Source organism: Oratosquilla oratoria, chromosome 15 (assembly GCF_046742065.1).
Source record: "Oratosquilla oratoria isolate Oo_2021 chromosome 15, ASM4674206v1, whole genome shotgun sequence".
Taxonomy (NCBI): Eukaryota; Metazoa; Arthropoda; class Malacostraca; order Stomatopoda; family Squillidae; genus Oratosquilla; species Oratosquilla oratoria.
The window spans coordinates 66,450,531-66,463,796 of NC_134791.1; the positions used below are offsets into that span (position 1 = coordinate 66,450,531).

Sequence of the window (13,266 nt, forward strand, 5' to 3'; positions counted from 1 at the left end):
TAAGAACAATCAAAGTTGCATTTACATACCTGGATGAAGAAATGGTGAAGAAAATCCTAATCACCCTGATAAGACCAAGATTGGAATATGCAGCAACGATATGGTCACCAAGTACAAAAAAATGTATAAAAAAACTTGAAAGAATACAAAGAGCAATTACAAAATTGGCACCAACACTCTCAAAACTATCATATGAAGAGAGACTAGAAAAACTTGAACTACAGACACTAGAGCAAAGTAGAGAGAGAGGAGATTTGATAGCTATTTACAGAATCATGAAAGGCATGGAAATTACTGATAGAGAGAATCTGATAAAATGGGATGACAGAAATACAAGAGGACACAGAAAGAAAATAAAAAAAGACAGCTATAGAAGAGATTTGAAAAAGAACAGCTTTCCTCACAGAGTAATAGACAGTTGGAACAAGTTAGATGAGAAAGTGGTGTGTGCAAAAAAATACATGAATTTAAAAATAGTTTAGATAAAATGAGATATGAAGACGGGACCCCACGAGCATAGCTCCCCTTCCCGTAAAATACAACTAGGTAAATACACACATATATACAGGGTGTTTGGGATAAATTTGGCACTTTCAGAAAGGAAAGATAAGCGTCATATCTTGGCCAAAAATTCATGTATTCTCAAAATTCATAGTGCATCTCTTAGAGGATCTTTTGCCAAATATAGCTCACTCAAAGAAGCCACCCTGAGCCTCCACTATGGCATCCAGGCAGGACCTGAACCTGCAGCATGCGGCCTTCACTCTGTCCTTCAAGAGATGCATGAACACCAGTTTGATCCTGGCAATCAGCTCATCCTTGGTGTTGCAGGCAGTACAATTGGTGTCTTTTTCAACTGTGCCCCCACATATAATAGTCCATGGGGTTGCAATCGGGAGTTGGGGGGCCAGATGTTGGGACTAGTGGGTGACAGAGTAATGAGACTCAGGCTTGTTAAGAATGCGACTAGCATATACAAGAACATGGGGTCTACATCCGTCTACTTACTGCATAAGTACAGCTCCAATACCTGTACCAGAAGCATCTGTACAAATAGTTAAGGGAAGGTTATAGTCTGGGAATGCCAACACAGGTGCTTCAGTAAGTGCATGGTTCAAAGAATCAAAACTTTCCTGATGAACATCACACTACTGGAAGGAAGTGTCCTTCTTGAGATGTGTTAGAGGGGAAGCAATTGAAGCAAAATTCCTAATAAATGCATGATAGTATCCTGCCAGCCCGAGGAAGGAAAGTACATGCTCAACTGACCTAGATATAGGGAAGTCCCTAACTCCCTTGACCTTATTGTCAGTAGTGTGAATACCATATTTGTCTACAACAGGACCAAGGAGTTGGATGCTGGACTTAAGAAAAGAACACTTGGGCAAATTAAGTTTCAATCCAGCTTCAGCAAAACGTTGCAAGACCATGGACAACTTAGTGAAGTGGCTTTCCACATCCTTGGAAACTAAGATTAAATCATCTAGGTAAACAAAAGGTCTTTTCCCCACTAGGTCATGAAAAATGGAGTTAATCAAGTACTGTCAAGTCAAGGAAGTATTCCGCAACCCCATGGGGCAATGAAGACATTCGTAATGTCCATTGGGAGTTGAAAAGGCTGTGACCTTATGAGACTTCTCTTCCAGGGGTATCTGCCAAAAACCCACTTTTAAGTCTAAGGTGGTGAACACTATTACCAGTGGCAATGGACTGGAGAAGGTCACTTAATACAGGTAAAGGGTAATGGTCAGGAATAGTTACCTTGTTAACTCACCTATAATCAATAACAGGATGAAAAGATCCATCTTTCTTAGGCACCAATAGAAGTGGCAAGTTCCACTCTGAGTGAGACTCCTGTACAATGCCTTCACGTAACATGCTGTCAACCAAGGACTGTGCTATAAGACAATGGAGAGAGTCCCTTCCAAAGCAAGGTGATGAACATGAACAGAGTCAGGCTGAGATAAAACATCAGACCCAATTGGAGCACCTGAAATATGCACTGGAACTTGAACTGTACTTGAAGGTCCAATACGATGCTCTCCTACAACAGCAGCACAAGAAAGAATAGGAGAGTTAAAGCAAGGAGGTCCTTTTGAAGGCAAATGTATGATCTGATCATGCACAGGAGGGGAATCGCAAATGGAAACTGGCCTACCTGTTGCAGGAATAACAAAATTACAGAAAGTCACTACACAGCGACAAGGATATATATCAATCCCATGCACTGTAAGAGCATCAGTGCCCAAGAGGCAATCACACGTAAGAGCAATACCAGATACAACAACAAAAGTGACATGGAAAACTGTAACATGTGAGGAAAACCTTAAGTGAATATGAACAGACCTTGTACAGAATGCAAACTATTACAAAAAAGAGATTGTACAAATCCCGGAGAGCATAATAAGCCTTTCTACTTATGAGACTACATTCTGCACCAGTATCTACAGTGACTGAAATAGATGTATTCTCTGTAAGAAATTGAAAGGTGAGTAAGTGAGACAACTCAGCAGCCACCAAGGGGATGATCTGGGACTAAACATTAGTGGTCAAACCTTTGGGTTGTGAGACCAATTTAGGTTATGTTTTTCCTTTAGACCATATACTACTATACACTTTATTTTTGTCCTCTGTATCTCTTACTAGATTTTCTTTTTCTTTAATTACCTTAATGACTGTATCTTTGGCATTCTCCTGCATTTGTTGATGAACTATTTCTTTAAAAATTACCTTATCTTTTTCTTGGTCTTTCTTCCATTCATTCCTGAGTTGTTGTAGATCATCCTCTGTTTTTTCCTGTTTTTTCTGTCATTGCCTTTATTTGTTCATTTACCTCTTTCTTTGTAGTCACACTATTTGTATTATCATTATTTTTCAACCTCTCATTTTTACATTTTAACTTGGCCTTTTTTTTTTTTTTTTTTTTTTTTTTTTTTTTTTTTTTTTTTTTTTTTTTTTTTTTTTTTTTTTTTTTTTTTTTTTTTTTAAGTGCACTTACGTCTTCATTTATTTCAGTATTTACTTTTTTTTTAAATCGCTCTTTATTTCTTGATTTGCCCTCCATATGAAATTAGTCTTTTGCTTCAATGATTCCTTCATAAGTATCATCTCTCTCTCTATGTCTATACTTCTTCTAAAAAGTCTTTTATTATACCCACTGAATCCAGAAAAATTACCTTCATCACCACGAAGAAAAATCTTTTCATACCCAAAGTCGATCTTAAGCTCATATTTACATTATGCTTTGCTCTTGTACCAATAGATGGTTCTGGGTATGTGTTTACATTATGGTTTGATGTTCTGCCTTCATGGGGCTTCTCTGGCCTGTCATCATTTTCTTCCATTTTACTTTAGTACTCACTATTTACACTGTAATCAACCATCTTAGGTATCCATAAGCACTCCCCTTCCCATTTAACACAACCTAGGTATCCTGCTAATGTGACCCTGTTGAGACGTTTCACTTTTAATATGTTAATCTGGAGGTTTGCTTGTGTGTGTATTTTACCTATTTGTACCTCACGGGAAGGGGAGCTACACTCATGGTGTTCTGCCTTTGTATCTCACAGTGTCTAGCTTGCTCTTAAATTTGAGTTTGGTTTTTGCACATGCTATTGTTTCATCCAGTTTGTTCCAAGTGTCACCACTCAGTGTGGGATTTTTTTTTTTTTTTTTTCAGATCTCTTCTATAACTATCCTTTTTGAGTTTTTTCCATGTCCTCTTGTGTTCCTCTTGTCCCAATTTAGTAAGTCCTCTATTAAGTATTTCCATGGCTTTCATGATTCTGTAGATGGTCAGTAGGTTACCTCTCTCTCTTCTGTGTTCCAAAGTTGGTAACATCAATTTAGCCAGTCTTTCTTCATATGACAAGTTTGAAAGTGCTGGGGTCATTTTTGTGGCTGCTCTCTGGATTCTTTCAATTTTCTTTATATTTTTTTTGGTACTGGGTGACCATAATGTTACAGCATACTCCAGTCTAGGCCTTATTATTGTGACTCATATATATATATATATTTTTTTTAATTTCTTCATCTAAATAGGTAAGCGCCACTTTTATTGATCTTAGCAAGTTATGGGATTCTCCAACAATTTTGTTTATTTGTTTATCAGAGGACAAGTCGTTTGAGATAATTACTCTCAGGTCTTTTTCAGATCCCACTTTCTTTACTTCCTTTGTTCAAATTGTATGTTGTCGTGATATTCTTTTTTAACTTTTTCCAAACTCCATTATGCTACATTTCTTAATGTTAAAGTCCACTTCCCACTTCTGACTTCATTTCCAAACCTTGTTTAGGTCTCTCTGTAGTGATTCACAGTACATTTCAGTTTTCACTTTCCTCAGCAATTTAGCATCATCTGCTAAGAAGCTCATGTAACATTCCACATCTTCATCCATGTCATTCATATAAGTAGCAAACATTTTTGGAGCTAATACAGAACTCCACGAATCACTTCCTCTCAACCTGAACACTTTTCTCTGAGCACTACTCTCATTTTTCTACTATGCATGAAATCCTCCATCCAGTTTAGTAGATTGCCTTGTATCCCTTGTATGTGTTCCAATTTTTTTGAATAGTTTTTTGTGTGGTACTTTGTTGAAGGCTTTTTTGTAAGTCTAGGGAAGCACAATCAGCCCATCCATCCCTTTGTTGTATTATATCTATTAGTCTTGAGTATGTGTGGTTGCATGTAAAATTGAATGGAGGAGTAGATGTGAAAGTGAATTATAGAGTAAGGGAATTTGAATGTTTGGGTGAAATGAAGAGTGTTATGAGAAATGGGTCTTGAGGATTAATACAAAATGTGAAAATGGTTGTACCCTCATATGGAATGGATTTGAAATGTCAGGGAGGCATAAAAGAAAAGACTCTTTGAGATGAAGTGTTTGAGAAACATGATAGGTTTTACAAGAATAAATTAAGTGAAACATGGTGAGGCAGAGAATGGGGGTAGGAAAAAAACTGTTGTATAGGTAAAACAGAGAGAGCTGAGGTAGTTTGAGCATATGGATAGAATAGATTAGAAAAGCTAGCAAAGAGAATATGGAAAGAAGTGGATGGAGTAAGCTCAAGAAGAAGACTAAGATTGAGATGAATGGGGTAAAGGGAGCTTTGGATGCATATGGTGTATCTGTTAAATAGGGAAAAGAGTGTTTGTTTAGTGATTTGTGTCATGTGTGCAAAGGTACATTTGTTGAGTAAAGAAAAGAGTAAAAAGATAGGTCCATTAATGAGTGTTTTGTTAGTGGTCTGCTTGGTTATGTATTTGTCTAATTGTATTTATCTGATTGTAGTATACAGGAAAGGAATAATGCTCTCATGATCCTGTCTTTTACATTCTTTACTGACTTACTCTCACCCTCTCTATACTACATTGGGTCTATTAACTTTGAAAGATTGAAAAGAAACTAGTGATATTACAATATTCAGGTCACTAAAAGGGATAGATTGCATTGACAAAAGGGATCATTTGATTAAGGATGGGAAGGCTTTAAAAGATTATGGAGACAAAGAAAGACCACATGTCTAAATGATGTGAAGAAATACAGTTGTCCATATAGATATATAAATACTTGGAATAGCATAGGTGATACAGCCCAAGCTTGAACAGTACATGAATTCAAATCTAAATATGACAATTGGAAATCAAGGGTATAGATTAAGTTGGAACTGTGCTTGAATTTGAGGCTAGGTATAATAAATTGGAGAGTAGGAGAAGGGACCCAAAGATTGTTGCTTCTTTCCTGTATACTACAATTAGGTAAATGCAGCACAAAGTCTCTTTCCTGATTAACTTATGGGCCAAGCTGGTGGCTATAGCTGGTTACATTGGGGTTGCAGGTTTCCTGCAAGAGAGACCTGGGGTAACAAATTGATTGATTTGTCATGAGTCAGATGACATTGGCCTCCACAAAATCTACTGAATACATCATTGGATTGAAATCATAGATTCTATATTGTTATATATCAACCATATATGGATATATATATATATGGTATATATAACCATATTCTCTTTGGTTACATATATATTCTATATATAAGTAGTTCTCTATTCTGTGTATACAGTGTATTCTATATAGTACTGATGATCCTTCATCATTGATTCAGTAATTTACTCTTATGTAAATGTAGGCTAACCTTCTATGGATCTATTTTTAGGCTTGCCTTCAATTTTTAAAGGTTGAAGGGACAGTATGTTCCATATAGTACTGATGATCCTTCATCATCAATTTGGTAATTTACTCCTATGTAAATGTAGGCTAACCTTCTTCTATGGATCTATTTTTGGGCTTGCCTTTAATTTTTTAAAGATTGAAGGGACAAGGATTTTTTTTTTCTAGAATTCCAAATATTCTTCATATAATTTCAAAGGTATGATTTTGATGAATTTATAATTCTTTTTCTAAGCTTCAAATAAAGGAGACATAGCCAAGAAATCAGGTAAATGTATTGATAAGACAATATTGTCATTGTTTTGAATGTTTCCATCAGTTTAAACAACAGCTATTTCTTTTTCCATGCATTGAGTACAGAAAGCATTGTATATATGTAAAAGATTTCAGTATTATACAGCATACAGTAGAAGCCCTGACTTTCAGCATCTTTGAGACCAAACAGATGTTGAAATTTTGAAATAAAATGTATTCAACATTTATATGGCAGCATAAAGTTGAAAAGCAACAGCATGTAATTCACCATGATCTTGGATCATGTATTGGACTCATGATCAACAGTTATTACCCTCCCAGATCAGAGCTCATATATGACCTCTCTATGGGTAATGCTGACCTTACACACACACACACACACACTTTCAACGAACGGACGGCTTGACGAACGCTCTGAAGAAAAGTGCAGATTGTGGATACCAACGCAAAGAGAAGTGCCTTTTTGTATTTGCAGGGGGGGGGAAATTGCTCGTGAGGTAGTGGGAAAGTAAGGAAAGAGGAGAGGGGGAGGGATTGCTGGGGAAATGGAAGGAAATGAGGATGTGGAGGACTTGGCCCAGGCAGACGGGCGTAAGGTCAACATGAAACGACCACCGGACCAGCTCAGTGATGACGAAATGGCAAATAAAAATGTAAAGATTAGAAGTATAGAGAGGAGCAATACAGTAGAAAGTGACGAGAATATGTTCCAGGGATTTAAAGAGGGTGGGGGGACACAACCCCCCCCCCGACTGATAAGACTAGAGGAGAGAGTTGATAAGGTGATCGAGGACTTGGAACGTAAGTTAGGTAATGTAGACTCCATTTTCCAAAGAATTGAAAGGTTGGAACAACTAGAGAAGGCTAACAGAAACTTAACTGAAGAAGTAGAGGACCTAAAAAGACAGTTAGGAAATGTAAAGGAGGAGAATGAGAAATTGAAGAAGAATAGTAATGAAAACAGTGAGAAAATAGCTACAGAAGCTAAAAATTGGAGAATAACTCAAGAAGGGAATAAGGTTTCATTCACTGACATAGTCAAACAGCAATTGAAAGAACATAATGAAGACTCAGTTATTAAAGTGATGAGACAGAAGGAGAATATAGTAAGAGAATTAGCTGACAAAAAGAAATGTATAATTATATTAGGAATGGAAGAGAAACATAACCCAGATAGAACCGCAAGAATCAAGGAGGAAAATGAAAGGGTAAGCAGTTTATTAAAATTAGTCCAGGAAGATGAACCAGAAATTATAAAGGAAATTGAGGAAAAATTCAGACTCGGAAAATATAGTACAGATAAGACCAGACCAATTAAGATTAAATTCAGGTCACAAACAACGGCAGAGAAAATTCTATCCAAGACAGGGAAACTAGCAACAAATGATCAATATAAAAAGGTATGGATAAAAAGAGAAATGAATAAGGAGGAAAGAGAGGCAGAAAAGCAGAAAAGAATTGAAGCTAAGGCAAAAAACGAGGAAAGAACGGAGTCAGAGAAAGAGAGATTCTATTGGAGAGTAGTGAACATGAAAATAAAGCAGTTCGACATACTAAAGAAAAACATAAGGGAAACAGAGAATACAATGGAAGTGGCAGAAAACTAAGAGTGTCTTACACAAATATAGATGGATTGATAACAGGATTGAATGAACTGAATGATTATTTGAAAGAAAAAGAACCGGACATAATGGGAATTGTAGAAACAAAATTAAAAGGCCCACTACCACCCAACAGTGTAGGACATGATACATACAATTATTGGATTAGAAACAGAGAGAAAAAACAATGGGGTGGAGTTATGTTCCTGACTAAGAAGGATATAAACGTGAAAGGTGTCATATATGGAAAGAATACAGTAGAGATGATTATGATAGAAGTGGAAGACCGAGATAAGAAGAGCAGAAAATTTGTGATCAATTATGTGCCTCCGAAAACAGCCTCATGGGAGGAGAGTGAACATAAAAGTATGTTAGAGGACACAAAGATAGCATTAACTAAAATAATGGAAGACGGAGGAAGAATAGTTATGATGGGCGACTTTAATTGCAAAGAAATCTGCTGGGAAGAAATGACAGTAAAGAGTGGTGATGACTCATGGGGAAATGCTCTACTTGAGATGATTACTGACCATTCAATGACACAATGGATACAAGAGAACACTAGGTATAGAAATGAAGAAGAACCATCGAGGCTAGACTTAATAATTACATCTGAACCTAGAATAGTGGACAAGATTGAATATAAAACACCAATAGGTAAAAGTGACCACATATTGATTGAACTGGAACTTAATGAAGAAAAATATATGAAAAGAAATGAACAATATAGAAAAGGAAGATTGATGTATGAAAAAACAAACTTTGATAAAATAAGAGAATTCTTCCAACAAGAAAACTGGGAAGAAATATACAAAGAAGAAACATCAGTGGAAGAGAAATGGAATATTTTGACAAAAATTTACAAAGAAGGAGTGGAAAAGTATGTCCCAAGACAAAAACAAGAAAAAGAATATGTAAAATGCTGGTACAACAAAAGTTGTAGGGAGTTAAAAGACAAAAGAGACAAAGCCTGGACCGGATGGAAAAAAGACAGAAGACCTGAAAAATGGAAAATATATACTGGTTATAGAAATGAATATGTACAAAAGTGCAGAGAGGAAAAAAGAAAATATGAAAAAGATGTTATAGAAAAGTGTAAAGATCAACCAAAACTATTCTACAGATTTGTAAACAATAAACTGAAAAACAAACAAGACTTGGAGAAATTAAGACAAGGAGGAGTTGAATACACTGAGGAAATGGAAATGGCAGAAATTATGAACAAACATTTTAAATCAGTGTTTACAAGGGAAAATATACAACCTGAAGAGATTGAGTGGAAGGAAAAAGTCCCCCCTATGGAAGAAATAGAAGTAACAAAGAATGAAATATTGACACACTTGGGTAATTTTGATGTCAGAAAATCGCATGGGCCAGATGAAATAGCAAACTGGATTCTGAAAGAATGCAGGAATGAACTGGCAGACAAAATACATAGCATAATAAGCAGTTCCTTAAAAGAAGGAAAAGTTCCAGAAGATTGGAAAAAAGCAAATATAGTACCTATATATAAAGGAGGAAATAAAGAAGAACCTACCAACTATAGACCAGTCTCTCTAACAAGTACAATAGCAAAAATATGTGAAAGAATTATCAAAAGTAGATGGGTAAAATACTTGGAAAAAAACAACGTACTAAATCCAAGGCAATTTGGATTCAGACAAGGACGATCATGCGTCACCAATTTAATATGTTTCTATTCAAGGCTAATAGATATAATACAAGAAAGAGATGGATGGGCTGATTGTGCATTTCTAGACCTAAAAAAAGCTTTTGACAAAGTACCACATAAGAAGTTGCTTAAGAAATTAGAATATGAAGGAGGAATACAAGGTAAATTGCTAAATTGGATGGAAGACTTTTTGCAAGAAAGAAAAATGAGAGTAGTGATAAGAGATCAGCACTCAAAATGGAATGAAGTAATAAGCGGTGTCCCGCAGGGAACAGTTCTGGCCCCAATAATGTTTGCTATATATATTAATGATATGGATGAAGGAATTGAAAGCTATATGAGCTTCTTTGCAGATGATGCAAAATTACTGAAAAGAGTGAAAACTGAAGAAGATTGTGAATCACTACAGAGAGATCTAAATAAAGTACAAGAATGGAGTAGGAAGTGGGAGATGGAGTTCAATACAAAAAAGTGTAGTATAATGGAATTTGGAAAAAGCAAAAACAGAATAACAGGATCATATAATTTGGGAGAAGAAGGAATAAAAAGAGTAGAAAATGAGAGGGACCTGGGAGTCATTGTTATGAATAATATGTCACCTGAGAAACATATAAATAAGATTTTTGGAGAAACTTATCATTTAATAAGAACAATCAAAGTGGCATTTACATACCTGGATGAAGAAATGGTGAGGAAAATCCTAATCACCCTGATAAGACCAAGATTAGAATATGCAGCAACGATATGGTCACCAAGTACAAAAAAATGTATAAAAAAACTTGAAAGAATACAAAGAGCAATTACAAAACTGGCACCAACACTCTCAAAACTATCATATGAAGAGAGACTACAAAAACTTAAACTACAGACACTAGAGCAAAGAAGAGAGAGAGGAGATTTGATAGCTATTTACAGAATCATGAAAGGCATAGAAATTACTGATAGAGAGAATCTGATAAAATGGGATGACAGAAATACAAGAGGACACGGAAAGAAAATAAAAAAAGACAACTATAGAAGAGATTTGAAAAAGAACAGCTTTCCTCACAGAGCAATAGACAGTTGGAACAAGTTAGATGAGAAAGTGGTGTGTGCAAAAACAATACATGAATTTAAAAATAGTTTAGATAAAATGAGATATGAAGACGGGACCTCACGAGCATAGCTCCCCTTCCCGTAAAATACAACTAGGTAAATACAACTAGGTAAATACACACTTTCAACGAACGGACGGCTTGAAGAACGCTCTGAAGAAAAGTGCAGATTGTGGATACCAACGCAAAGAGAAGTGCCTTTTTGTATTTGCAGGGGGGGGGAAATTGCTCGTGAGGTAGTGGGAAAGTAAGGAAAGAGGAGAGGGGGAGGGATTGCTGGGGAAATGGAAGGAAATGAGGATGTGGAGGACTTGGCCCAGGCAGACGGGCGTAAGGTCAACATGAAACGACCACCGGACCAGCTCAGTGATGACGAAATGGCAAATAAAAATGTAAAGATTAGAAGTATAGAGAGGAGCAATACAGAAGAAAGTGACGAGAATATGTTCCAGGGATTTAAAGAGGGTGGGGGGGACACAACCCCCCCCCCCCCGACTGATAAGACTAGAGGAGAGAGTTGATAAGGTGATCGAGGACTTGGAGCGTAAGTTAGGTAACGTAGACTCCATTTTCCAAAGAATTGAAAGGTTAGAACAACTAGAGAAGGCTAACAGAAACTTAACTGAAGAAATAGAGGACCTAAAAAGACAGTTAGGAAATGTAAAGGAGGAGAATGAGAAATTGAAGAAGAATAGTAATGAAAACAGAGAGAAAATAGCTACAGAAGCTAAAAATTGGAGAATAACTCAAGAAGGGAATAAGGTTTCATTCACTGACATAGTCAAACAGCAATTGAAAGAACATAATGAAGACTCAGTTATTAAAGTGATGAGACAGAAGGAGAATATAGTAAGAGAATTAGCTGACAAAAAGAAATGTATAATTATATTAGGAATGGAAGAGAAACATAACCCAGATAGAACCGCAAGAATCAAGGAGGAAAATGAAAGAGTAAGCAGTTTATTAAAATTAGTCCAGGAAGATGAACCAGAAATTATAAAGGAAATTGAGGAAAAATTCAGACTCGGAAAATATAGTACAGATAAGACCAGACCAATTAAGATTAAATTCAGGTCACAAACAACAGCAGAGAAAATTCTATCCAAGACAGGGAAACTAGCAACAAATGATCAATATAAAAAGGTATGGATAAAAAGAGAAATGAATAAGGAGGAAAGAGAGGCAGAAAAGCAGAAAAGAATTGAAGCTAAGGCAAAAAACGAGGAAAGAACGGAGTCAGAGAAAGAGAGATTCTATTGGAGAGTAGTGAACATGAAAATAAAGCAGTTCGACATACTAAAGAAAAACATAAGGGAAACAGAGAATACAATGGAAGTGGCAGAAAACTAAGAGTGTCTTACACAAATATAGATGGATTGATAACAGGATTGAATGAACTGAATGATTATTTGAAAGAAAAAGAACCGGACATAATGGGAATTGTAGAAACAAAATTAAAAGGCCCACTACCACCCAACAGTGTAGGACATGATACATACAATTATTGGATTAGAAACAGAGAGAAAAAACAAGGGGGTGGAGTTATGTTCCTGACTAAGAAGGATATAAACGTGAAAGGTGTCATATATGGAAAGAATACAGTAGAGATGATTATGATAGAAGTGGAAGACCGAGATAAGAAGAGCAGAAAATTTGTGATCAATTATGTGCCTCCGAAAACAGCCTCATGGGAGGAGAGTGAACATAAAAGTATGTTAGAGGACACAAAGATAGCATTAACTAAAATAATGGAAGACGGAGGAAGAATAGTTATGATGGGCGACTTTAATCGCAAAGAAATCTGCTGGGAAGAAATGACAGTAAAGAGTGGTGATGACTCATGGGGAAATGCTCTACTTGAGATGATTACTGACCATTCAATGACACAATGGATACAAGAGAACACTAGGTATAGAAATGAAGAAGAACCATCGAGGCTAGACTTAATAATTACATCTGAACCTAGAATAGTAGACAAGATTGAATATAAAACACCAATAGGTAAAAGTGACCACATATTGATTGAACTGGAACTTAATGAAGAAAAATATATGAAAAGAAATGAACAATATAGAAAAGGAAGAATGATGTATGAAAAAACAAACTTTGATAAAATAAGAGAATTCTTCCAACAAGAAAACTGGGAAGAAATATACAAAGAAGAAACAACAGTGGAAGAGAAATGGAATATTTTGACAAAAATTTACAAAAAAGGAGTGGAAAAGTATGTCCCAAGACAAAAACAAGAAAAAGAATATGTAAAATGCTGGTACAACAAAAGTTGTAGGGAGTTAAAGGACAAAAGAGACAAAGCCTGGAACAGATGGAAAAAAGACAGAAGACCTGAAAAATGGAAAATATATACTGGTTATAGAAATGAATATGTACAAAAGTGCAGAGAGGAAAAAAGAAAATATGAAAAAGATGTTATAGAAAAGTGTAAAGATCAACCAAAACTATTCTACAGA

The 13,266-nt window shown here is 35.9% G+C and overlaps 1 protein-coding gene across 2 annotated transcripts in view; it reads left to right on the forward strand.

Annotated features, from left to right (window-relative positions):
• Positions 1 to 13,266, forward strand: part of LOC143033487 (ribosomal protein S6 kinase delta-1-like) — a 329,868-nt gene that overhangs the window by 94,039 nt on the left and 222,563 nt on the right. The window contains exon 6 of one of the 2 annotated variants that reach the window (XM_076198986.1): positions 6,412 to 6,444. The exons of the other annotated variant lie outside the window; for it this stretch is intronic. Coding sequence (XP_076055101.1) covers positions 6,412 to 6,444 — 33 coding nt within the window. The remainder of the gene's footprint in view (positions 1 to 6,411; positions 6,445 to 13,266) is intronic. 2 annotated transcript variants of the gene reach the window in all.